At 36.6% G+C, this 27,778-nt stretch overlaps 1 protein-coding gene and 1 long non-coding RNA gene across 3 annotated transcripts; one reads left to right on the top strand and one right to left on the bottom strand.

The window, feature by feature from the left end:
- Positions 1-1,685: 1,685 nt before the first annotated feature.
- On the bottom strand, positions 1,686-5,795 carry LOC139083553 (uncharacterized). The gene is made up of 2 exons (XR_011540384.1): positions 5,665-5,795; positions 1,686-5,197 (listed from the first exon to the last, which is right to left on the bottom strand). It is a non-coding gene; the product is annotated as an uncharacterized lncRNA (long non-coding RNA).
- TWF1 (twinfilin actin binding protein 1) lies at positions 5,715-18,838 on the top strand. 2 transcript variants are annotated; one of them, XM_070621087.1, is made up of 10 exons: positions 5,735-6,127; positions 7,785-7,862; positions 9,928-10,106; positions 11,260-11,355; positions 12,566-12,670; positions 13,509-13,529; positions 14,334-14,459; positions 14,715-14,865; positions 15,044-15,165; positions 16,684-18,838. In XM_070621087.1, exons 1-10 carry the CDS (start codon positions 6,001-6,003, stop codon positions 16,852-16,854), a joined length of 1,176 nt encoding a protein of 391 aa, XP_070477188.1. In that variant the 5' UTR covers positions 5,735-6,000; the 3' UTR covers positions 16,855-18,838. The 2 variants fall into 2 exon arrangements, with proteins under 2 accessions (XP_070477189.1, XP_070477188.1); XM_070621088.1 differs by lacking the exon at positions 13,509-13,529 and having other exon boundaries at positions 5,715-6,127.
- The last annotated feature ends 8,940 nt before the right edge of the window (positions 18,839-27,778 follow it).

The following is a 27,778-nucleotide window of genomic DNA, read 5'->3' as shown; positions in this document are numbered from 1 at the left end:
CAGGATTCTCTAGAGAAACACAACCAACAGATGTACATATAGGGAGAGAAAGGAAATATATAGAGAGAGACAGAGAAAGGGATGGGGGCGGAGACTGATTATTTTAAGGAATTGGCTCACCCAATTATGGAGACTTGGTGAGTCCAAAATCTGATGGGGTGAGCTGGCAGGCTGGAGACTCAGGGAAGAGTTGAAGTGCAAGTCTAAAGGCAGTCTGCTGGCAGAACTCCTTCCTGCTCTGGGTAGGCCCGTCTTTATTCTACCAAGGCCTTCAATTAACTGGATGAGGCCCATCCACACTAAGGAGGATAATCTGCTGCACTCAAAGTCCACCAATTTAAGTGTTAAACTCATCCCTCACAGTAATATCCCAAATAATGTTTGACAATGATACTCCAGGCACAATGACCCAGCCAAGTTAAGAGGAATATCAGTTTGTGCAGCATCAAAGAATGAGAAAAAGGAGTATGTTAAGCAGAAGCACTGATCAAGAGTATCAAAAGCCTCAGACATCTGTAGTGGGTTGGACTGTAACCCCCCCAAGAGATACGGCCACATCTTAATCTCTGGAACCTGTGAATGTTAGCTCATTTGGAAAAAGCGTCTTTGCAAATGCAATTAAGGTAAGGATATTGAAATGAAGAGATCATCCTGGATTATCCTAGTGGGTCCTAAATCCAAATGACAAGTGTCCTTACGAGAGAAAGGCAGAGAAAGAGTTCAGACAGTCAGAAGAGGAAGAGGCAATGTGACCACAGAGGTAGACACTGGAGTCATGTAGCCACAAGTCAAAGAATGCCAACAGCCACTGCAAGCTGGAAGAGGCAAGGAGAGATTCTTCTCAAGATCATCCAGAGGGATGCAGCTGTGCTCGCACCTTGATTTTGGACTTCTGGCCCTCAGAATTGTGAGAGAAGAAATTTCTGTAGTTTTAAGATACCCAGTTTGTGCTAAATTTGTTACAGCAGCTACAGGAAACTAATAAAACATCTGAGAATAAATATAATTGATTTACTATTAAGAAGAAAGACATCGGTGACATTTAAGAAAATAGTTTCAATACAGTGGTGTGGAGAAAGCCATATGCAAAGGTTGTAAGGCAGAGGTTCCCAAACTTTCTCAGTTTTTAGGGCTTTTTGTTTCTCAGTGATTTTCTCATAGTGTTCCTAGGTCAAAAGAAATACTTAACAATTCGGTTATTAAGTCATCAGTACTGTTGGAGGAGGTGATTGAGAAGATGTGACCGCTGGTTTACTGTGAGCTGGACCCAGGCAATCAGAGGCTCCTCAGTACCTCCCCTGTCCTTGGAATGTACACTCTGCCTACCGTTCCCCCTGTGGGAGCTGTTCCAAGGACACAGCCTTGAATGAGTAAAGTGTTGTTAAAATCATCTGGTCAGTATAGTCGACTGAACACAGTCAAGGCTTCTATATAAACTTTTAAGGTGCTGGCGGGCATAGGAGGAGATCTGCTTGTCTCGTGGCCACCAAGACAAGCCTTGTAGCTAAGCTCCTTTGCTTATTAAACCTGCTCCCTGCCAATCTGGAATGTTCTTCCTCCTTCTTCAGTCTCTCCTTGCCCTTCATTTACAGGGCTAGTTTGCCAACCAACAGGTTTCCAACAAGTTAATCAGTATTTAAGTACAGAAACTTAGTAGCTGTTTGAAAAAACAATACATATAAATTGAAAAAAAAAATAACAATTGATTTTATTTTTAAATAATCACAATTACTTACGAATGGGATGCATGCACCTGCTACACACTACACAACTTCTTTACTTTGAAATTAGATTGGACACCAGCCACTGTCATTTCCTGTTCCACATTGATTTTCACTCTACAGTTGCTTTTTTTTTAATCATAGTAACCATTAAAAATCCAGCTTTTCAAAGAAATAGCATTGTCGAAAGAACTGTAGAGTTATCTAATGTTGAAACCGTAAGTATCTTGAGCTAATATTCTGTGGGATGTCAGGAAGACGTTGAGTGTCACCACGTTTCCCTCAAAAATCTGCAGTATCCCCCAGGCCCTCCCGAGCTCACTGTGGGTTGGGGCACCTTGGCACACAGTTTGGGAACCATGGATTTAGGGAGTGAGAGGTAAGAAAGTGTACATAAAAGGTATAGATAATATTCACAAGACATTTCGTAGGAACATAGGGAAGGAAAGCTAGAAGATAAGTAAAGATATTCTAAAGTTAAAGGGAGAAGCAATAAAAATTAAAAAGATATACTGAACTACATCAAAATTAAAAACTTCTGTGCATCAAAGGACACAATCAACAGATTACAAAGAAAACCTACAGAATGGAAGAAAATATTTGCCAGTCATATATCTGGTAAGGAGTCAATTTCCAGAATATAGAAAGGACTCCTACAACTCAATATCAAAAATAAAACCAAACAACTCAGTTTAAAAATGGGTAAAAGACTTGAATAGACATCTCTCCAAGAACTATACAAATGGCCAACAAATACAAGAAAAAAATGCTCAACATCACTAATCATTAGGGAAATGTAAATCAAAATCACAACGAGATACCTCTTCACACCCATTAGGATGGCTAACATAAAAACAAACCAAAACAGAAAATAAGTGTTGGCGAGGATATAGAGAAACTGGAACTATTGCACACTGTTGCTGGGAATGTAAAATGGTGCAGCTACTATGGAAAACAGTATGGAGTTTCCTCAAAAATATTAAAAATAGAATTACCATACCATCTAGCAATTCCACTTCTGGGTATATGCCCAAAAGAATTGAAAGCAAGAACTAGAATAGATATTTGTACACCTATGTTCACAGCAGTATTATTCATAATAGCCAAAAGGTGGAAGTAACCCAAGTGTCCATTGATGGATGAATGGATAAACAAAATGTGACATATGCATACAATGGAATATTATTCAGCCTTAAAAAGGAAGGAAATTCTGACCCATGCTACAACATGGATGAATCTTGAGAACATTATGCTAAATGAAATAAGCCAGTCACAGAAAGATAAATGCTGTATGATTCCACTTGTATGAGGTACCAAGAGTAGTCAAATTCATAGATATAGAAAGTAGAATGTCATTTGCCAGGGGCTAGGATTGGGTGTGAATGAGGAGTTGTTAAATGAAAATAGAGTTTCAGACTTGCGAGATGAACAGAGTTCTGGAGATTGGTTGAACAACATGGCGAATATATTTAACACTACTGAACTATATACTTAAAAATGGTTAAGATATTAAATTTTATGTTATGTGTATTTTACCACAACTTTTTTAAGTTAAGGGGAGAAGTTATATGATTGGGAGCAAATTTAAGATGTAAGCAAGAAAGATTAACTAAAGGAGCAGGATTTCTATTACAATCTGTTCTCTTAAATAGGTAAAATACATGTATTACTAGCACTCTGTATAATCAATAAACCATTTCTCCCAAGTTAGTACAATGCCAAACTTTCAGCTTTAACCCAATCTGAAATAAACATCATACATATCAAATTGGTGAGATTTAAGTGTACCATCAATATTAACCATAAACATTTTCATAAAACACGTCCTATGAAAGCATCAAGAATCCATTTTTAGGGGGTCAGCCCAGTGGCATAGTAGTTAAGTTCATGTGCTCCACTTAGGCAGCCTGGGGTTCGCTGGTTTGGACCCCGGGCATGGACCTACACACTCCTCATCAAGCCATGCTGAGGCAGCATCCCACATAGAAGAACTAGGACTTACAACTAGGGTATACAACTATGTACCGGGGCTTTGGGGAGAAAAAAAAAGAGGAAGCTTGGCATAGATGTTAGCTCAGGGCCAATCTTCCTCACCAAAAGTGCATACTTGAAAAAAAAAAAGAATCCACTCTACTTTTTTGCACATACATAGAACATAGTGAAACATAGAGAAAATTATATAACTATATGTAGAAATGTTGATGGACAGTAGAAAAGATCATTTTGGTCATGTTCTTTATAGCTTAGCAAATATTTTTCCATTCTCTCTTTTCCCTCTTTTCCCTCTTTTGCTCAGAGGAACTTCTGCTGTTTCAAAAACAATGCACCCCAGGCCCATGCAGCGTTTAAGTCAAACTACCAAACTGGCAGAAAATAAGACCTTCTGGAGGATGTCCGGGTAGTCCCATCCCACCTAAGTGGACTTTCCTCCTCCTCAGGACTGAGCATACCGTGGTCTTTTCTAAGCATGAATATGGGAGAGTTATTTTTTCTCATGAGTACTTTTGAGCAATGCCAACTTCTTTAAGCAACCTTCCCTAGTCACCAGAACACAAATCAGTCAAATATTGCAGATGAACTCAGCAATGCAATCAAAACTAGTAAATCAGGGTGAACTGTTGTGTCAGGAAGAATTTGATTAGAATGAAACTGCTCCCTGCATTTCTTAAATCCAAACCGGTCATTAAACTCGGATTAAATTATGCTTATTCCAGAACATGAGGATCTGTTTGAGAAACAGAGTTTAGATAACAAGGAACAGAACATAGCAACCATGTTTGCTATGATCTGTATAAAGAAAAACAATTGCAGGCCTGCTGGCTAATAACTAATTAAAAATACATTGCATTTGAAGAGTGATTTTGTTAACTCGCCCTTATATTATTGGCCTGAACAAAGTATTGGCTGATAAACAGATTGTAATTTTGTATATTTGTCAATTCAAGGCCCTAGAAACAAAAGACCCAGCCTCCTACCTAGGAAACCATAACCCAGGAGCGGTAGAAAAATAGTACAAAAATAACTACTAAAATTATCCTTAGAAAGGCAAGCATATATTCATAAAAGCAAAAAGTGGAAAAGAATTTTCAATAATGTCTGCTGTTACCTTACAAACTTATCCAAGTGAATCATGAATAATTATTTGATTAAAGAATAAACAGCCAATGTAAAGCACAGCAGTATTACAGTTCGCAATGGTGGAACTGACCAGGGAGGAGTACTCAAGTCAGCTTATCTTCTCACTCTGTGGCTCTCTTTTTGGAATGAAGAGAAGGGAAAACTTGGTTTCTAAAAGCGCCCAACCAAAACAAGACAAAGTAACAGCCTGCGATGAACTTGAAGCCGGTACTCAACGGATACTGTAGATATTCAATAAGAACATGATTGCCTTTCGGCCTTGTTATGAATCTTGTCAATTTGCTGTTTTCTGGTTCACTTTGAGGGGTGACTTAGTCTTGAGGATTTTTAAGTTTGTTCTGCAGAAGAAAGAGAATGCCTTCAGGGAGCTTGCGATGACCGTGGCCAGACCCGAGTAGCTGTTGTGTATTGTCCAAAGGCTTATCCCAAGTGACCCCTTTGTTTCTCACAAGCTCCTCCTGCCCAGCCCCTTAGCTCTATAACCCACCCCCCCCACCCCACCCCTGCTTTTTGCTCTGGCGAAGTCGCATTTGAGTAACCCATGCTCCCTTTTCGTTTAGGCCAACTAGAATGGGGCCTTAATCCATCTCCGTGCACCAATGTCTCAGTGTTTGGCTTGCTGGACATCGGGCACGCGAATTTGAGATTAAGAGGTTCAGTATCAAGCTTAATTTAAAAGCTTGGGGAAATTTGATGGGAGCCGCCTATATATGAACTCTCGTTTTTAAAAATAGGACAGGGAGTGACACTTTACGTTAAACTACATAGATTGCAGGAAGAGTTAAGCAAGAAGGATATTGCGCACATCCTTTTTAAGCTGAAAATGTATTTCGTAAAATGGTCATTTCCATTTTTGAGCATCCTTTCGCTGAGCCAGCAAATGACGGCGTCGCAGGGTCGCCGGCGGGCAGACACCGAGGGGAGAGGCATTCTGCTGGCTCTGTGGCGTTTCACTACGGTGGAGCGGGAAGACCGGCGACCAGGGCTGCTGGCGGGACCCCAGCCAAGAGCCGGAGGCGAGGCCGGAGGCGTGTAGGTGCAGCCGGCGGCGTGCAGGGCGCAGGGGCAGCGCCGGCGCACCGCGGTCGCACGTGGAAGCCCTGGCCCTGAGTGGGGCGGGGCGGCCCCGGGTCGCAGGCTGATGACGCGCCGGGGCCGGCAAGGGAGCCGCCACTTCCTGGAGCCGCCGGCCGGGGCCGCTCGCCGCACTCAGCGCCGGAGCCGGGATCCCGCGGCCGCCGCCATGTCCCACCAGACCGGCATCCAAGGTAACGGCGCCCGGCGCGGCCCGTGGGGAAGGGGCTCCCGGGAGGCCCAGCCGGGCCGGGCCGGCTGCGGGTCGGGCAGGGCCGGAGTCGGGCCGGGAGCGCGGGGAGGCGGTCTCGCGGGGCGAGCCGGGCCTTGGCGCCTTTCCGCGCTCCCGTGTCCCGGGTGCTCCCGGCCCGTGTCCCTCCCGGCCCGGCCCGGCCGCCGCCACGTTGCAGACGGACCCGAAATTCGCAGGAGCGAAGGAACTCGGTTTGCGAGGCGGCGGTGGTGAAGGGGGCGTGCCTTCCCCAGTCCCCGACCTGAGCCCGACTTTGCCCATTTTCAGCCCGTAGGGAGGACCTGGAGCCGTAGAGGCGACTGGGGCTCCTTTTGCTGTCGAGAGACAGGCAAAGTTTCCTTTTCACGGTCCAAAGGAGACTGTTAGAGGATTTTGATTATAAAAACAAAGTTGATAGGATTAAAAAAAAATTCTAGCAAGGGTACTTCCCAAACTCTTCCGCATTTCCTTCCAAAATGGGAAGATGAACTGTTTTCTGAGAAATCCTGAGTATGGGGTGTTTTGATCTTTTTCTTAGGGACTCCCCAGGGAACTGAAAAGTCGGATCTGTGTGGCTGCATTTAATCACCCCAAGCTGCCAGTTTAATGTGCAGTTATATCTGACCTCCATTATTTCCCGGTTTGAAAATGAACAGTCTGGAAGTGCTCACCTCATCAGAATCAAATAGTATATCCCTGGGTTACTCGTGATCACTTAACGAGTTCTAATGTAAACCCAAGCTCTTCCTGTTCATAGACAACGAATCTTTTCCCCAGAAGAGCACTTAATTGTGTTTTGTTCTTAAGGGTCCTTGACAGCACCCCACACCGCCCCCTGCACACACAAACAGAAGCAAAGTAGTCTCAAATCTATAAGCATTGTTTTATTTGTCCGCGTTGGTTTTGGTATTTAAATATGTTAAGTACTGGCTTTCAAGCTTGAGCCTTATAGCAGGCACTCTTAAATAGTGGTTCTTGCTGTCAATATGCAACCCAAGAACGAAATTTGAAGCTTTAATCGGAACACAAGTTTGGGTTATTAAACGTATATTTGCTCAGTGAACTTACTCCGGCTTTTCGAGAAATACAAATTGGAAAAATATAACCAGAAGTATAAGATTGCATGCATTTTATTGACTTTTTCTTTAATCAGGATAGGATATCTATTTATTGTTGTTTTTAATGAGAAAATGTAGAAAATGATTTAATGAAGCTGTCTTTGTTTACCATAAGCTTGAAATCGGACTAGAAGAGAATGAAAGCAGATTTTCAGAGTTTTTCAAACAAGCAGTAAAGGTGTTTTTCAGAATTGTAATTTGTTCATTATTGGGTTTGAATAACTTTATTCACTCCCGTGTTACTTCTGCTATGGAATTATCTTGCTAAAACAGGTTAGAATTAGTATTAATATAGTTTTAAAATATATTATTATTTGTATTTCTTAGCTGCATACAATGTTATACCTTTAAGTTTTATAATTTAAGTTACTGATAAGAGGATGCTACATACTCAAGATTTTTTTCTCTGTTACAGGTCATTTTTTCCTCATTTAAGTAGCATTAGAAAGTATTAATACATGAGTATAAAAAAATAGGTTTTTTTTTTATCTCTTTCCACAGCAAGTGAAGATGTTAAAGATATTTTTGCCAGAGCAAGAAATGGAAAATACAGACTTCTGAAAATATCTATTGAAAATGGTTAGTTAAACATATTAAAATATTGTTTGTCCTTGGATTATTGGGTGTTATATTTTTAATCTTCTAAGTTGTTGTCAGTGATTTGAACTATTAAGTAATGTGAAGCAAGTTCAAAGCTTGCCTTTAGGTAACTTGGCTCCTATACATTTTGAGCGTGTCGCCCTTGCTTGCCTTCTGAATTCTGTAGCTAACAAGGAAACAGAAAGATGCTGTTTTTCATGTGACATCTTCCTCTTTCATTTTTTTGTGGCTCAGTTTCTGCACCACAATCCATTTCTAATGTCAGTGCTTCCATCTCTGGAATGGAAATCAGTAAACAGGTGATTATCCAAAAAAATAGTTACTTGTGAATTGTTCTTCAGTAAAGTTAGTTTTGAAGTTGAAACAAAGGATTTCAACTCTCCCATTTTCTCCACTCAATTGCAAATCTATGCTGCAGAAATGATTCCCCTTTCTTGTTTTAGGAAAGTTCTGAGAATGTAACAAACTAAATTGATCCTTTCAAAATAATTCTGTAAGCAAGGAAACTGGTTAGGTGGCAGAGTCTTTTCATTTGGGCAGATCTGAATTTGAACAATTAGTTATTATAACTACTTGATCACAAATGAATGTTAAAATATTCCATTGGCCTAATTTTTTAAATACCTTGAAATACTTGGCTTTGCAAAGATTACTTGTTCTTTTGTAAACTGGAAGTAAATCTAATTTGCTTTCCATTTTCTACTGATATAATTAAGAATACCAGAATAGTTAGAAAAATATGCAGTTGTTCTACCTATATTACCACACTTTAACAGGAATAAACATATACTGTAAAACAGCATATTTTAGAAATATTGAGCTAAAATTTTAAATGCCATCACTTCCTGACTAGTTAAGAAACTAAATGAAAAGTTAGTTTATCTAATTAGCATCTCTACAGAAGGAAAATGACACCAGTCCTTAAATCATTATTTTCTGGTTTTAGTTTATTTTTGTTTTGAGAAAATTTTTTAAATAAGGATATTGGAAAGAGTAAATAATATAACAAGTATGTCCATCTCCCCTTAAATTAATAACTGCTAACGTTTTATCTCATTTGCTTCAAGCCTTTTTTTAAATTTAATGTTTTTGTGATATAAGAGCATCCCCTTTAAACAATTTCACTTCCGAACCTCCTTCCCCTGAGGAAGTTATGTTAGTTTTTATATTTGTGCAATCTACTTTTTGTATGTATCCCTAAGTACCATATAGTGTTGTTTTGAGTTTTTAAGTTCACATAAACTGATATCTTATTCTGCATCTTTCTTTTCTGTAAACATTATTTTTGTAATTAGTTTTGATAGAGAACTCACTGTCTTTTAAAATATGAATAGAATTTTATCATATGACTATGCCACATAGGATATGCCATTCTCTTATTAATGAAAATTTAGACTATTTTCAGTTTCCCCTGTTACTGTATAGTGCTGCAGTGAACACCTTTGTATGTGTGTGTGTGTGTGTGTGTGTATATATATATGTATATATGCAAGAGACTTTATGCAGAGTACATTCACAATTTTACTTGACTGCCAAATAGCGCCTCAAAGTGCCTGGACCAATTTATGCTTCTGGGCAGATTTTAAAATTTGTGGCCTTATGGTCAAATAGGAAGTAAACCTGGTTTTATTTAGTATTTCTTACTATACAATTCAATGTTAATTTCAGAAATTCTACCTTTGAGTAGTAGTCCGGTTATTTAAATATATTTTGTTGATAATTTGTAGGATGAACATTTTGGAAAACAGTATAATCACCCATTCTTCAGCCATCCATTTCAACTGTGATCATGTTTATATGTTCCTTTCTCCTGCTTTTATGTATGTAACATTTTAACCATGCTAGTCATAAAATCTTTGTATCTATTTTAATACTACTTTATATCATAATTATTTTCTATGTTGCAACTTTTTCCTTTCAACCTTTTGTATGAATGATGGTAATTAGGAAATAACTGTATATTAATTTTTTCTTCTATTCTTTATTACTCTACCATTTGATATTTCAACCCTTTCATGTATCTTTTAAAACTTGTTCTTCGTAGAGGAGCTTGTGATTGGATCATGTAGTCAGCCTTCAGATTCCTGGGATGAGGATTATGATTCCTTTGTTTTACCCCTGCTGGAGGACAAACAACCATGCTATATATTATTCAGGTTAGATTCTCAGAATGCCCAGGGATATGAATGGATATTCATTGCGTGGTCTCCAGATCATTCTCATGTAAGTCATTTTTTTGTAACTTGTTTAACATTAAATGCTAGAAAATTTCTTCTGAAATATTCCTAGACCAAGAGAATGTTTAGAAGCAATAGTTACTTCTCATAGAAGGGAATAATTATGGGGAAAAAACCCTTGGATTGATAATTTGTAATCAGAAGTAATGTGCTTAGATTCAGAAGTCTTGCTCTTGAAATCAGTAGAGTTATTATTGATTTTTTAATTTAAAAGTTTGTGGCAATTATAAATGACTCTATGGACCTCTGAAGAATAAAGCTAATGACTTTGAGAGTAGTAATTGTAATAATTCTGATGACTAATTGAACATCGTATTAAGTATTAATAGCTACCATTCAAATGATGGGCATATACACAAACAGGTTAGGAAAGTTAGTAGACTGACTAAATAAAACAAACGACAAAATTAATATATGGATACTGGCCAATATTTTAAAGGTTAATCCTCTTGTTTCTTATTAAAGTTATCTAGATATCATTCTCAAAAGTCATCCCTCCTCTTTAATTCCCTATATCCTGTCTGAAAGAAATACTGATTTGACCATGTAGGATTATGAAGTGATTTCTATTGGTTGGCAGTTATCTTTAGTAGTTTTCCGTAGGTGCTACTCTAGTAGACTCTTTAATAGCAATATATATTGTAATTCCTTTGTCTTTCTGTCCTTCATAGAATGGTATATGCCATCAGTGTGCCGTGAATATTTGATTCTTAAACAACGTAATTAGTAATATCTGATGTAGATTTGATTTAAGTAAAATTTCAGTATCGAGGTTACTTCATTTCAGTGATGTTTCCTCTTCATATTATAAAGTAGTATTTTATGTAGTTTTTTAATTCTTGAACTCATTTTATAATTAGAAAAATGAGTAATTTTTTTAATTTAGATTTTTTTCACTTTTTGAAAAAATATGACTTATAAATTGAAATTACCTTAATAGCTATTGATATTTTAGATGCTCCTGTTATTATGGTTATTTGTATACACATACTTTAGCATTTTACAGTCAATGACTTCAGCTTGATCACAGTTTATTGTATTGTCAATGTGCTTGAAGATTTTAATACTTTCAGAAAATGCTATCTTTTAGAATGATAGTTTTCATCTATAAAAATGAGTAAACTTTCACAACTTACTAGGTTCGTCAAAAAATGTTGTATGCAGCAACAAGAGCAACTCTGAAAAAGGAGTTTGGAGGTGGCCACATTAAAGATGAACTATTTGGAACAGTAAAGGTACCAAACTTAATACTTTTATGTGGATTCTATATGTTGCAGTTAAAATGATTGAAGAACTCCTAGGTAATGGGGAATTGATGTGAATTCAGATTGGCGAATCTGTAAACATAAGAGAGAAAATATTGTTGTATTTTGTGTGATATACAAGTTAACTAAAACATTATACTTATCCTTTTAAAATATGTTTGAATCTCCTTTATTGGACCTCAAAAACTAGAATACACACTTCAAAAACTAAGATATACCTTGGAGATGCTCTAGTTCAACCCCTCATCTAGTTCAACCTTTGCATTTTAAGGATGGGGAAACAGGCTCAGAAAAATGACAGACTTCTTGAAAAAGAGAGTAGGTTTTAGATGTTTTGGACACAGATATCCATGTTGTGGAAGCAGTGACTGTATTACTTAAACCAGAAGATAGAGGCAGCAGTTTATTGATAATTGATAAGTAATTGGGATAATTCGTTGATTAATTAATAAATTTAGTTAAATTATGATTAAGAACTTACTTTGTTATAAAATTTATATGGTAAATACATGTATTTGTACATAAACACACAAATTAAGATCAAAATACAGTTTTTGACCAGGTGTTGTTTAGCGCTTTGATTCTGTTTCAGAAGGTAATACAGGCTAGTGCATGGAGCACAGGCCTAGCTGGGAGTGCCTTGCTTCTCCACCTTTCATTGTGAGCTGGCCTGGTGTCTCAGTCTTCCAAACCACACAATGTGGATGCAATTTTTTTCTGGAATTTTTTTTCTTTTAAATAAGAACAATAATCATTGTCTATGAATAATTATGGAGAAATTATGTGAATTATAATACAGAGTTCGTAATCTGAATATGTTGATTATTGAATAATTATAAGGCAGGCTTCCCCAGAATGTTAATTATAATTGTCCTACAGACTGAAGCATGACCAGGTTCATCATGTAGCTGGCATTACGACCACCGCACTCATACAAAAGATTTAGTAATTATAAAACTTGAGGAAATGAAGAGTAGATACTCCCCTTAAAAATTTCTGAAACCTATAGAATAGAGGATTTAAAAAAAAATGAGAAGAAATAGTAACGTTCTTGCTACTATTTATTTTCAGTTGATATTTTCTTTTCTGTTAAATAAATAATTTTGTTTTCCCTAAAGTAACCTCACTGAGGTTTTACTTCTAAAAAATAACTCATAATAGTCCATTTATGTGCTTATAGGAAGATGTGTCATTACATGGATATAAAAAATATTTGCTGTCACAGTCTTCTCCTGCCCCATTGACTGCAGCTGAGGAAGAATTACGACAGATTAAAATTAATGAGGTAAATTACACTTTTGAAACTCTTGCAAGATTTTAAGTGTTTGAAAATATATTTTTAATTAATAGGTATAGAGGTAACTAGAGAATAAATTGTTAGGTGGCTTATATTTACTCTGTTTAATTTAGAGACGACACTATGTGCTCAATGTCTTTTCAGGAAAAAAAGTTAAAAAGGAATATTAAACTTCATGTCAATTTCATAAATGGCTTTCTCCTGTCTTTATAATATATGTGACAGAATAGTAAATCTTCCTGTTGGAAGTAAAACTCTGTTTCTAACTTTGTACTTTGAATACTAAATAAATGGAGAAGGTATGTGTTACCTATTTAGTGCACAGAATATTGTGTCTAATGAGGTTGCCTGAAGCAGGTTTGTTTTATTATTTCAGAGAATAGTGATGACTAAACATAATGAAATAGAAGTGCTATAGGATGTTTAGGCTTTCTAGAAGCTCTATAAATTGACTTCTGTGAATACTACATGGATGAGTATGTGCATTTATATATGGGAGATGTTTAGCATATTAGAGTCAGTAAATTTCATCCATATTATAGTTTATCGTATTTTTAACGTGTTTACTGCAGCCATTCTAGTTACAAGTTAGAATAGCTACTATATTTCTACTGGGATTTTATAGAAAACAAGTAGCAGAAACCACTATTCATTAGTCTGAGAAACAGACTAATAGTTGTCAGTCTGGAAAGTGATTGAATATTAATATTAACCTGATAGCAAGGATCTATCTTTATATTATTTTAACTCAAGTTATTTGAGTAGAGATTTTTATGTGATTTTTTTTTTTACGAATTTGATAGTTTGTTTTATTCCTTGCAATCAGAACCCAGAGGATCATATTGGGGTATGCATTTGCATATGTTCTATGATGTTTTCATTATTCCAATATCATTTATGCTGTAGAATCTCCATTCATTTTTTTAAAAGTAAAATTTCTATTTGACTTTCTGTTGCAACACTGCAAATGAGACCCTATACTAGCTGTCATTTATTGAGTATAAAAGTCTTAAATGTTCATTGAAAGCTTTCTTGAAGTACTCTTCTCTTCCTCCAGTACATGCACACCCATGTTGTTAGTAATGAAAACTCTAAGTCTGGAACTTCTGCAGTAGTATAATTTGTTGAGCTGTGTTGTGTCTTTGTATACTGTTTGTATTTCTTTCAGTTCAGTGCATGATTTTTATGTTGCATTTTATGTCTAACAGAACAAGTAAAGTTCTATACATATTGTATAGATATTACACTGTTCATAAATTTTATTAAGTAAATTTAGTTTTGTGATTAAAGGTGTAACCTGAAAACACTTGAAAGAGCTTATGTAGCTTGGTGCAGTTGTGCCAAACCAAACAAACAGACAAAATCCCCAAAGCCCCACTAATGCTGCACATTCACTCAGATGTTCACTCCCAGCATTTTCATAAAGATGTGTCACGCACTCTGCATGTTGACAAAGTGCTAGCAGAACGTGAACAAATGTGAAAAATTATTTGCTTTTTAAGTTCGTACTGTTTTAAGTTTTAATTTTAATTGTTAAAATGGGCAAAGGTGGAATGACACTCATTTTATAGAGGTTGAGTTTTCTTATCTTTGCCATCTGACGCTGCTAAATGCTAAAACTTGATCAGCGAATTAAATCTGTCATACTTAGGTACAAACTGACGTGGGTGTGGACACCAAGCATCAAACACTACAAGGAGTAGCATTTCCTATTTCTCGAGAAGCTTTTCAGGCTTTGGAGAAATTGAAACACAGACAGCTCAACTATGTGCAATTGGTAAGAGACGCCATCATTATTCTGAAAATGCTGTTCTTTTTAGTAGCTTATGGCTTGTATAACGTTTATTTTTAAAGAATTTTAAATTTTCTTTATTATTTTTTATTCTTTTTTTTTTAAACTACAAAAACAGTATATATTCATTGTGAAAAAGTGAATCCTCTATAAATTTCCGCTTATCTCTTAGTTTTTTGTTATAAATTTTAAATTTCTGGGTATCTGTTTTAATTAGTGTATTTTGTTTCTTATTGACAGGAAATAGATATAAAAAATGAAATTATAATTTTGGCCAACACAGCAAATACGGAACTAAAAGATTTGCCAAAGAGAATTCCCAAGGATTCAGCACGTTACCATTTCTTTCTGTATAAACATAACCATGAAGGAGACTATTTGGAGTCCATAGGTATGTGGTACATTATTTTTAACATGTTACTTTCACTTTGCTTATTGCTATTTCAGCATTATATTCTTTATTCTATATTCATTACTTCTTGCCTGGAGGGCTTAATTATAGTTTTATGAGGCTTGTATTTGCTTTAATTGAAATGCTAACTGTATTTATTATTATTTTAACTTAACAGTTTTTATTTATTCAATGCCTGGATACACATGCAGTATAAGAGAACGGATGTTGTATTCTAGCTGCAAGAGCCCTCTGCTAGAAATTGTAGAAAGACAACTACAAATGGATGTCATTAGAAAGGTAATTACCTACCTATTTATTTATCTAATTTATTTTATCTAATTTATCTTAATGTATTTATCTGATACCTACCTATTTATTTTGAATTTTTCATTTTGCTAGATTTCTATTGTCTTTTCCATGTAGTTCATGCTATATTGCGATTTATAAATGAAAAGTTTTTTTTCCTTGTTCTCATAAATCCTTAGGATCTCTTCTACTCTAAGTGCCTGGGGATGACTTATCTTGAACGTAGTCTCCCTATGGATCTGTGTTTTTTAATATGTAGCCACAAGCTACATGTGGCTATTTAAATTTAAATATAAATTAAAATTAAATGAAATTTAAAATTCAATTCCTTAATCACATTAGTCACATTTCAAGTGCTCATTAGCCACATGTAGCTAGTGGCTGCTGTTGGACAGTGCAGAATTTAGGGAACATTTCCATGCTGCAGAAAGTTCTGTTGGACAGTGCTGCTAGAGCTACATGCTTATGATTGTCTCAAGACTATTAAAAAGGAACTATAATCTCCATTTATAACCGAGTCATGGAATGGTTGAGAATCGTGTCAGCTGTTGGAAAAGGGGAAACAGGTATAAACGTGAATTTTGGGAGCTAAGTTACCGCTTTTCTTAAATTTATTTGCCATGCATATGAGGCCTGGAGAAGGATATGGTTTTTCTTGAGCCCTCCGACTCTTAAAACACAGGTCCTGGGGCCAGCTTCATGGCCAAGTGGTTGATTTTGCGTGCTCCGCTTCAGCAGCCCAGGGTTTCGCTGGTTTGAATCCTGGATGCGGACATGGCACCGCTCATCGGGCCATGCTGAGACGGCATCCCACATGCTACAACTGGACCCACAACTAAAAATACACAACCATGTACTGGGGGGCTTTGGGGAGAAAAAGGAAAAAATAAAATCTTTAAAAAAAAACAAACAACACAGGTCCTTACAAACTTCCAGTGTTTTAGGTACTGTGAACCCTTCAAACTTTTTAAGTTCTTAAGTATCACCTTCTATAGCAGGGGCTGGCTGATGTTTTCTACAAGAGGACTAGATAGTAAATATTTTAGGGTTTGCCAGGCCACATATAGTCTTTGTCACATATTCTTTGTTTTATTATCTTGTTTGATTTTTACGACCCTCCCCGAGTGATTTCAAGTGACCCAAGTATTGAAGGGGTCATGGGTAATGTTTCTTGTCTATATATAATGTACCAAAGCAGAACAACCTGAGAATATAGTAGTGGCGTCTACTTTTAAACATTAGTTAAGTTGGAGAAGAAAGAGGGAACCAAATGGAAAGTGATTATAGCTGATTATATATTCAAGCATCTCATTTGGCTCTCTCCTCCTTCTCAGAAAAGATGAAAGTGAAACTATGTGCATATGGTCCTTGATTCCCTCTTGCTGCAGTGGGTATTAGGTATTTATTTGTGAGCATTCACATGTGAAAACTGGCTTGTTGCTTGTATTAGCTTTTGAATGCTGTGCTTTTTCATATTGCATCACACTTCACTAATTTCATCTCTCACAGATCGAGATAGACAATGGGGACGAGTTGACTGCAGACTTCCTTTATGAAGAAGTCCATCCCAAGCAGCATGCACATAAGCAAAGTTTTGCAAAACCAAAAGGTCCTGCAGGGAAAAGAGGAATTCGAAGACTAATTAGGGGTCCAGCTGAAACTGAAGCCACTACTGATTAAAATCATTATATTAAGTATGACAATACTAGTTTTTTAAAAGTCAGCTTTTAGTACAGGAGAACTGAAATCATTCCATGTTGATATATAGTTGGGAAAAAATTATACTTTTTGAAAATAGCACTTTTCACTTCTGTGTGTTTTTAAAACTAATGTTATAGAAAACTCATGATTTCTATTTTTGAGTTAAAGCTAGAAAAGGGTTCAACATAATGATGTTTAATTTTGTCACACTGTTTTCATAGAAGTGTGATGATTCCACACTTTCACATAATTCTTAAAATTTTATATAGTTGGGCCAATTCCAGAAAGTGTAGTGTCTCAAAGTAAGATACACTTCTTATTACTTTTTAGTGAGACATCAAATGTTTTTCTTTAAGGGAGAGAGAAAGACCTTAACTGAAAATGTTCATACTACTTAACGAATATGGTGAGGACCAGGTTAGATTATTTTCTAAGCTGACAACTTTGTGCCTAGGAAAAGGTGGAAAGTTGCTTACTCTGAGGAGCAGTGCTAACTCTCAGGCTGTGGGATCATATACTTTTAGAGACAGTGCTTTATTGCAGCAGTCTTTTCTATTTGACTTTTTGGTTTTTTAAATGGCATTAAAGTTTCAGAAGATCAGTTCACTCTGAAACCTTAAGGGTACCAGATATTTTCTATGCTGCAGGATTTCTGATGATGTTGAAAGACATGTTTAAACAGCTTTAGTAAATTCTCTTCATAGTGCTTTAAAATATTTCCATTTCAAAAGTAAGTCATTTCATTATAAGTAATGTGAGGCCAAGTATTTATGTTCAGATTGAATTATTAAATTAATATTTAATTCAAAAGCAAACAAAATGAAAGTCAACAATGTTGAAAAAGTTTTAAATACCAAGATTGATTTCCCCCCAAAACCATATATTTGTAGGCAAATTGTGTTCTTTATCACTTTGACCAAATATTCAGATTTAATGAAATTGTTTTGAAGTCCTAGTAGTTATCAGCCTAATACAGTTAAACACTTAAGAATCTTGTTTCAATTTATATTTGATTTCAAAACTCATTTAACTGTTTTCTAAGGCTTTGCATTTTCACTTACAACCTACAGAGATTTTGAGCCTCATTTTTCTTTGAGACTTGAAAATAGAGGGAGCTAGAACACTTCATCATGTTCAATCTGTTCAACCTGCTGCAAGAGCCATAACTTTGAGGAGTTTTCTTAATGAACTGTAGGGATCTATAATTTAGAATTTCTTGATCTAAACTTTATGCTGCATAAAACAAATATGAGAAATGCACATTTCATAGTATGAAATATGAAACACTCATTTTTGTACCTTATTATCTAAGGTAATATATGCACCTTTCAGAAATTCAATGTGTGTTCAAGTGAAAATTTTAGAATAATTATGAGTTGACAGATTTTTTTCCCTAGTTTTGAGAGTATTTGTGTGGTTTTGTTTGTTTACAAATAATCAGACTATAATATTTAAACATGCAAAATAATCAACACTAATGTTGCACTTGTTTACTAAAGATACACTTTAGTTTCCATGGGTACACGTGTAAACACACACGAATACTGCGTTGAGAATCCTGGAGCTGTGTTGCAGACCATGGCTGAAGCTGTTATTCTCAGTCAGCAAGAATGTTAACTTGCCATGAAGGTATAAAATAATTTAGCAGTGAATGTTTTTCTGTACCATCCATGTGCAATTATACTCTAAATTCTACACTACATGAAAGTAAATGGACATTCCAGAATGTAGATGTGATTATATAGTCTTAAACTAATTATTAAATCAGTGATTGCTGAAAATCAGTGATGGATTTGTTATAGAGTATAACTCATTGTTTACAGTATGTTTTAGGTGGCATCATCATAATAGAAGGTGAATAAAGTATTCCCAATAAATTTATATAGCAGTGAAGAATTACATGCCTTCTGTGGACATTTTATAAGTGCATTTTATATCACAATAAAATTTTTTTCTCTTTAAATTGTGTACTAGTTGGTTTTCTAGTATAACTTTTTTTTTAATGTTTGGATAATTCTGCATAATACAATACCTGGTGATAGGTTAGAAATCTCTTCATCTATTCATTTGTTAATCTGTCTGAATCAAAAAGGATTTTAAATAACTTGAGACCTAGGTAAGTTGTGTCATTAGAGTGCCTAATTTAGATGAGAACTTTCCCCCTGCTGCAGGAATAATGAAAATGCCGTGAGTTACACAGTTTCTACTGAGATAGCAGCACCCCAGTACAAGAGAGTGACCAACGTACTTGACACTGAACTCTTAAGAGACTTGCTACTCATTCATCCAACAAATACTGAGTGCACTCCGGTTTGCAATTCAGTATCAAATTGATCCTTTTTATTAGGGCGCTATTTCAAAATGGATGTCTTTGGTAACAGCTTTACAAAGGACAGAGAATTGTCCTTAAAAGGGCTGAGTTTAAAAACAGTATTTGAAAAAGTTGTTTTCTAAGGCATTTCGACTCAAATAAGTGCCTGGGGTATGTGTTGTAGTTTGTTATATACTCTTTCACACATTTTCTTTGCATATGTCGCCATCATAAGGATTGAGAGGTTCTTTTTTTTAAAAGGTACTGATTCTGGGGCTTCATATCCAGAGATTTTGATACAATAGGTGGGCCCAGGAATCACATAGCTCCACAAATCATGAGTAGCCATGACTGGGTATAGTTTGCCTTAAATGATATAAATTGAGAGGTTTTTTTTCCTCCCATCAGTCAACAAACTTCATAAATGTTAGTGTGTACTGGTATGTAGTGGTTATGATTGTGGTAACATAGAATAAAATCTAGTCCCGTAGCCCACCAGCTTCTGCATGCCTTGGCCCGTGGTTCGCTGCACCTCCGTTGATCAGTCTGCTCCCGCTCAGCTGCTAGGTGTACCTCTAAAGGATCAAGCACGTTGCTACTTCAGAACACTGGGCGTGCTCTTCCCCGTGCTGATCACCAATCCAATATCTGCATGTCTTTCTCCCTCACTTAGTGCAGGTCTCTGCTCAAGTGTCACCTCCTTAAAGAGGTCTTCCCTGACCTCCCAATCTGATTGTACTCCTAGTCCCTCTTTCACCTTAATCCTGCTTCATTTTTCCTCCCAGCACTTAGGAGTTATATATCTGCATATATTATCTGTTTCCTCCACTAAAATACAAGCTCAATCGGGGGAAGGGACTTAGTTTTATTCACTGTTCCATCCTCAGCACCTAGAACAGTGTCTAAGACATAGTGGATACTTTTTTTTGTTGAATGAATAAAAGAATGAGAGGTTGTACCTTTCCTCGAAGAACAGTGGGGAAAGGAACACATCCCAGCTGTGGTAGGTGCTACACACAGGCTCTGGTCTCTGTCACTATTTCTGGCCAGAGCAAACATCACTAGCACTGACAGAACCTCTTGCCTTCTGAAGACCATGGTTTCTACTATCAAAGACTCCAGGCCTGAGTCATTCCTGAGCAGCAGGTGTCTTCCAGTGGGGATCCTCATTCAGCTGACTCTGCTTTGGAAAGACCGAGACTAGCCTCTACTCAACTGTCAGTGCTGATCCACCACCAGCTGCACTTGCTAGGATTCAGCAGGCTGTAGTTTCTTATAGAAGTCGAGGCTTAGCAAGAAGAGGCAAGCCATGAGCAGGGGTTAATTAATTTCTTTTTTATTACCAAACTCTATGATATGACAACACCAGTCACTTTATGTGAGTCTGTGTATGTGTGATGCTGCCACCTACTGCCTGTGTGACTGAATCAGTTATGTATTGCTACCATACTAATGCATAACAAACTGCCCCAAAATGTAGTTGTTTAAAACAACAGCAATCATTTTTCACAAGTCTACGGTTGGCTGACTTCTCTCATACATCTGTGGTCAGCCGGCAGGTTGGCTGGTTTAGGATGACTTCATCTGAGATGACTTGTCCCTCTGCTCTGCATGGTCTCTCAGCAGCAGCATGTTAGTCTGGGCTTGTTCTCATGGCAGTGGCAGAGTTCCGAGAGAGAGTGGTGCACAAGGGCTCTTGAGGCTCAGGCTTGGAACTCAAACATCATTTTGCTGCATTCTATTGATCAAAACAAGTTACAAGTCCATTCTGGATATAAGGATTGAGCAAATAGACCTTACCTCGTGATAGGAATAATTACAAAATCATATTGCAAAGGGCATGGATATAGGGAAGAGTGGAGAATTGTGATCTATCACAATGAACATGAGGAAGAAGTTACTTAACCTTTTGGGCATCAATTTCCTCAATAAGGAGAAGAATAGAACCTACATTATAGCGTTATTTATTAAAGGAGATCATGGGCTTAACATAATGCTTGGCACGACAGTTAGCTCTCCACAAATGACAGAGAAGGTGAATATGATTAATATGATGACATAGAGCATAGTGGTAAAGGTTACAGACTGATGCCAGATGCCTGAGTTAAAATCCCAGCTCTGCAATTTATTAGCTGCACAATCTTGGGCAAGTTACTTCACTTCAATTTCTTCACTGTAAAATGTAGATAAATAATATTACCAAATTCATAGAATTGTTATGAGGATTAAATAAGTTAATAAAGGGAAAGAACTTTGAACAATGCTCATAATTCTTTAATAAAAACAGTGTAACATATGACTTTTAAACATTAAGTTTATAAATTAACATACATAACATTATTATTATTAATTATTCTTATTATTGGAATACCATGGGAACACAGAGGAGAGCTACCTGTTTCTACCTGGGGAGTCAGAAAAGACTTTGTTGCGTGGATACTTGCACTGAATCTTAAAGAACTGACATGAGTGCCCTGTGGACAAGGGAGGTAAGGGCATTCCAAGCAGAAGAACAGAAGGATGGACAGTATGCATAAATACGCAGATACTCATGTCATGTTCAAGAAATTCCAAGGGGTGTATATTGGTTGGGAGAAAAGCATATTTCAGGGCAGTTGGCTAAAGATGAGAACTAGAAAAATCTAGTCATTTGCATATGAACAATATTTGAAACTCCATAATTAGACAAGATAGATAGGTCTAGAAAGAAGGGAAGAGTACCCAAGATAGCATCATCTATATTAGCAGAGTAGAGGGGCAGAGAAGCATTCAAAAGAAACCGCAGAACATTCAGAGAGGCAGGAGGAAAACCAGGAAGCCAAGGAAAAAGAAAGCTTCAAGAAAGAGGGGATGGAATTTTATTCAAATTAAAAATGAAACCAGGTGACTTCTGCTTTCCCTAAGAGCAGATCAAGTAATTCACATCAAACCTTCCCCTGAGAAAACTAGGGAAAAATACTGCTCTAAGGCATCAGTGTTCAGAAGGTAGTAAAGAAATAAAGAACCAAGATCTGGGAGAAGATAGAAATACAGAGATGAACCCAGCATCTGGGGGCTACAGTTTCCCTGGGAGCATTCACCAGTTCTGGAAGAAGCTATGAAGAGGTTTGTACATGTATTTGTTCACCTGTTTTCAGTTCTTTTGGATATATAGCCAGGAGTGGAATTGCTGTGTCATACGGTAATTCTATGTTTAACTCTTTGCAGAACTACCAAAATGTTTTCCACAGTGGGTGCACTATTTCCATCCCCATCAGAAATGTACAAGGGTTCCAATTTCCCCACATCTTCACTAACACTGGTTATTTTCCGTTTCCTTATTTATTATTATAGCCATCCTTCATTCTTTTGCGTGTAGATATCCAGTTGTCCAAGTACCATCTATTGAAAGACTATTATTTCCTCCATTGAATGGTCTTGGCAAATCAGTTGACTATATATGTGAAAGTTTACTTCTGGACTCTCAATGGCATGTCATTGATCCATATGTACATTCTTATGCCAGTACCACACTGTCTTGATTACTGTAGCTTTGTAATTGGGAAGTGTGAGTCCTCCAACTTTGTTCTTTTTTTAAAGATAATTTTGGCTATTCTATCTGATGTTAACTCTGCTTTTTTGGTAGATGTCCTTTCTCAGGTTGAGGAAGTAACCTTCTATTCTTGTGATTTTATCATGAAAGAGTACTGAATTTTGTGAAATGCTTTCTCTGAATCTATTGATATGATCATGTGGATTTTGTCTTTTATTCTATTAAAATGATGTATTATAGTTACTAATTTTTGTGTGTTGAACCAACCTTGCATTCCTGAGATAAATTTACTTTATTTTGGTGTCTAATCCTTTTTATATGTTGCTGCATTCAGTTTGCTAGAATTTTAGGGGAGATTTTTGTCTCTACTGTGGGCACTGCTTTTGCTGCATAAGTTTTATTGTTTTTTTCATTCATTTCTAAGTATTTCATGGATTTGAGTTACTCTCTAATGTCCTTCATTTCAGCCTGAAAAAGTCCCTCTTCTGTCATAGGACACATTTTCTGGTCACAAATTCTCTCAACTTTTGTTTGTCTGTTAATGTAGTATTTTCTCCTTTTTTGTGTGTGTGTGAGGAAGATTGGCCCTGAGCTAACATCTGTTGCCAATCTTCCTCTATTTGCTTGAGGAAGATTATTGCTGAGCTAACATCTGTGCCAATCTTCCTCTATTTGCTTGAGGAAGATTGTTGCTGAGCTAACATCTGTGCCAATCTTCCTCTATTTTGTGTGGGAAGCCGCCACAGCCTGACTTGATGAGTGGTGCTAGGTCCACATGCAGGATCTGAACCTGCGAATGTGGGCCACCAAAGCAGAGAGTGTGAACTTAACCACTGTGCCACTGGGCTGGCCCCTTTCTTCTTCTTTTTTGAAGGATAAGTTTGTTAGAATTATTGGTTGACATTCTTTTTCTTTCAGCACTTTGAATATATCATTCCATTGCCTTTGGCTGCCATGGTTTCTGATGAAAAATCAGCTACTAATCTTATTGAGGATCTCTTATACCTACTGAGTCACTTCTTTGTTGCTGCTTTCGAGATTGTCTGTCTTTGATTATGATGGGTTTAGGTGTGGATCTCTTTAAATTTATTCTACTTGCAGTTGTTACTTTCTTGGATGTGTGTATTAATGCTTTTTATCAAATTTAGGAAGGTTTTGACCATTATTTCTTCAAATATTCTTTCTAGCACTTTTTTGCCTTTCCTTCTGGGTCTCCCATTATATGCATATTGGTAAGCTTGTAAGTGTCCCACAGGTCTCTGAGGATTTGCTCATTTCTTTTCATTCTCTTTTTCTTTCTATTCCTCATTTACCTTCAAGTTTTGTTTTTGTTTTTGTTTTACTCTGTTGCCTACTCAAATCTGCTGGCCAGTCCCTCTAGTGAATTTTTTATTCCAGTTATTGTATTTTCTACTGCAGGATTTCTTTTTATAATTTCTATGTTTTTATTAATATTTTCTATTTGGTAAGACATTGTTCTCATACTCTCCTTTAATTCTTGAGACATGATTTCCTTTAGTTCTTTGAACATATTTTAAATAGCTGATTTAAAGTCTTTGTCTAGTAGGTTCAACAACTGGGCTTCCTCAGGTACAGTTTCTATTGACTTTTTTCCCCTTGATATTGGCCATACTTTGCTATTTCTTCGTATGTCTAGTATTTTTTTATTGAAAACTGGGTATTTTAAATAATACAATGTGGCAACTCTGGAAATCAGACTCTGCCTCCTCCCCAAGGTTTGTTGTTGTTGCTAATTGTTTTGGTGGTTGTTTATTTAGTGACTTTAACAAACCAATTCTGTAAAGCCTGCATTTTTGGTGACGTGTGGCCACTGAAGTCTCTACTCAGTTAGCTTAGTCAGCAGCTAATGAATGGGCAGAGCTCTCCTTAAACATCTGGAACCAATAAATCTCCCAGTCTTTGCCAGGGTCTCTGTGTGCATGTTGAGACACACCTTCCACACTCAGTGAGGCAGTTTAGGCTCACCTTAATCTTTATGTCTTGCTTGCACAGAGCCTCAAGGTCAGCCAGAGGTGAAAGCTTAGGGCCTTCTGGGTCTTTTTTAAGCATGTGCATGGCCTTAAGCTTGTGCATGGCTTTCTAGGTTCCCAGGAATATGTTGGAGATTTTCAAAGTCATAATGGACATCTTACTCCTCAACTTTTCCTTTTCAGGTTTTTGGTTAGCCTACCGTTTGTCCCAACTGTTATTCATCACCTCAGGCAGCCGTGATTAAAACATTTGCCAGTAAATGTTTTTCACAAACGATTCCGCAGAGGGGCTTTTAGCACTAGGTGAACTTTATTCAGATCAAATGAAGATAAGCTTTTGAATGGGGTCTTCCAGGGAACCACCAGACAGTCAGATAATTACAGTTCTCTCAGAACGAGGCTGTGAAAGAGCTCCAGCTCTGTTCTGCTCCCTCTGGTATCAAGGATGTGGGATGTTATTTTTCAAGGCTACTGCTGAGCTGGGGATGGGACTAGAAGTTAAAATGCCACAAAGCTTGTTCCTATAGAGACTCAGGCATTTTTCTTCAATAAATACTCCTTGGGTTGCTGCAAGCCTTTGGTTAGTTTCCAGTTCTGGAAAAGTCAATTCTGACAATTTCTGCCAGTTTTTTCATTGTTTTTATAGAGAGGCGAATTTTCAGAGCTGCCTTGCCATTTTCCCGACCTGAATATTTAAGGGCAGGTGTTATTATTGATTTTTCTTGGCCAAAGAAAAATCTTGGTATGGTAGGGCTTCCAAATATTTTTTAACAGAGTAAGCTATAACACGTTGCCTCCACTAATTTATGAATTGACTTAGGAATATCTGACCAAAGCATGCCATTAACGGAAGTGATATTGAGGGGTTTTTTTTGTTTTTTGTTTTGTTTTAACAGCTATTGGTCAAGATTTCAACATATTTTTAAGGCTACTCACTATCTTATGATAGTCAAACTCTGTTATCACTATAAAGAAGGATGCTAGTCTTCCTCTAAAATATATGATGGAGATATGCATCTCTTTTTATGAAAAGTTCTGTCATTATTGAGACATTTTATAAAGGCAAAGAGGGGCTAAAGACATAGTTCTCTATTTTTTTAAATTTTTTCCAGCTTTATTGAGATATAATTGACATATAACATTGTGTAAATATAAGGTGTACAATGTGCTGATTTGATACACTTATATATTGCAAAATGATTACCACCATAGCATTAGTTACATTTTAATTCTTAAAAGAGGTGGAGACACCATCTGGCTATTAGAATGGCTACAGCAGGAGAAAGGGTCACTCAGAGTCTAGGGTTTGGATTTCAGCATTGCAGGACAGCCTGAGATGATCAGTCTCTGAAGAATTAGTTCATGCTACCTAAACTTTCAAAAGACTTAGGTATAAGCCAGAATGTGATTTTACTAATCTTAAAAAGATGCTCTGCAACAGAAACTGTTATGTAGGTTGTAATAATCTTTGTCATTGTACATTATCTTCCCAAAGGCAAATCCAGGCAAGAAATCAAAATGAAAACAAAAGGCTGTGAGAGAAGCATGGAGTTACTGCAAGGCAAACAAATTAGATGACCTTAAGAAATGTCCTCAAACTCCCCAATGCAGAAATAGCCTGTAGAGTAAAATATCTGACATAATCTGGAACACAACACTCCTTTTCTCAGAATAGTAATAGAAACTTTGTGACAAAGTCTTATTCTTGGCTCCATGCTGACCTAAGCCCTTTGATAACACAGCCTAACACACAATAAAACTTGATTCAGTTTAGGATTTCTATTTTCTTTTTTCTAAGTGATAGTACATTCTAGTGATTCCTGAGACTATACACTGGCAGCCTTTTTTTTTGAGCTTGGGTGTCATCAAAGCTTCTTAGCCAAGAGAATCTCTATCACAATACATAGTTTTAATGTTTCCTTAACACTTCTCACTACCTGAAATCATCTTACTTATTTACTTGTATATTATCACCTCCATCTAAACAGAGACTTTGTCCTGAGAACAAGCCCTTGGAGAACAAGGACTTTGTCTATATTTTTCATTATTATATTCCCATTGCTTTTATAAGTGTCTAGACCATAGAAAACAATCAATAAATATTTGTTAAATTCATTTAATAATTACTGTTATAGGTGAGAGTATTTCATAAGAGGAATGAAATCTTAGCATTAATTTTGGAGATTCATTGCTGTTGCCTCCATATTGACTATTTTTGAGACTAGAATTTGAACAACCAAAGAGCCATTCCTATTTGTGCCCATTCTAGTAGCGGAAAAGCACAAACTTTAAAGGAGTATAGGAAGAGGTTGGTCAAAGGGTGTAAACTTTCAGTTACAAGATGAGTAAGTTCTGGGGATCTAATGTACAGCATGGTGACTGCAGTTAATACCACTGTATTGCATACTTGAAATCTGCTAAGAGAGTAAATCATAATTGTTCTCACTACACCATAGAAACAAAAAGGTAACTATGTGAGGTAATGAATGTGTTAATTAGCTTGATTGTGGTAATCATTTCACAATGTACACGTATATCAAAACATCACGTTGTACACCTTAAATATATACAACTTTTACTTGTCAATTATCTCAATAAAGCTGAAAAAATAAAATATATGCTTATTTTGAAAGAGAGAAAAAAGGAAAGACTATGGATAGCTGAGATCTATGGCCATTTTATATGACTACAGAACCAAAAAGTAGACAGAACAATAAATGCCTTAGAAAGTCTTAAATTTCTCTTAATCATATGTCAGAAAAGTAAAGCAAAACATTGACTAATTGTTCCTACTACCTGCTTATTCCTCATAGACTATATTAAGTTGAGAGACACTTAGAATTAAAAAATTTTAGTTTCAACTGGGAAATGTTTCTTTCTGCTTAACTACTTAGTTTATAACGGTGATTTGAAGGGTACGCTATCTTTGTTTCCTGGGAAGGCATTTAGGAAGGTCTAAACAATACAGTACAGAGGATGATCATCAATTCACTGTACACACTCCTGTTCTGGGTGTGTTAATGACAGAACTAATGACATAAGGTTATTGAATGAGTGCATGATTGCAGA

The sequence above is a fragment of the Equus przewalskii genome, chromosome 5 (assembly GCF_037783145.1).
Source record: "Equus przewalskii isolate Varuska chromosome 5, EquPr2, whole genome shotgun sequence".
NCBI lineage: Eukaryota > Metazoa > Chordata > Mammalia > Perissodactyla > Equidae > Equus > Equus przewalskii.
This window is presented reverse-complemented; position numbering and strand designations above follow the sequence as displayed.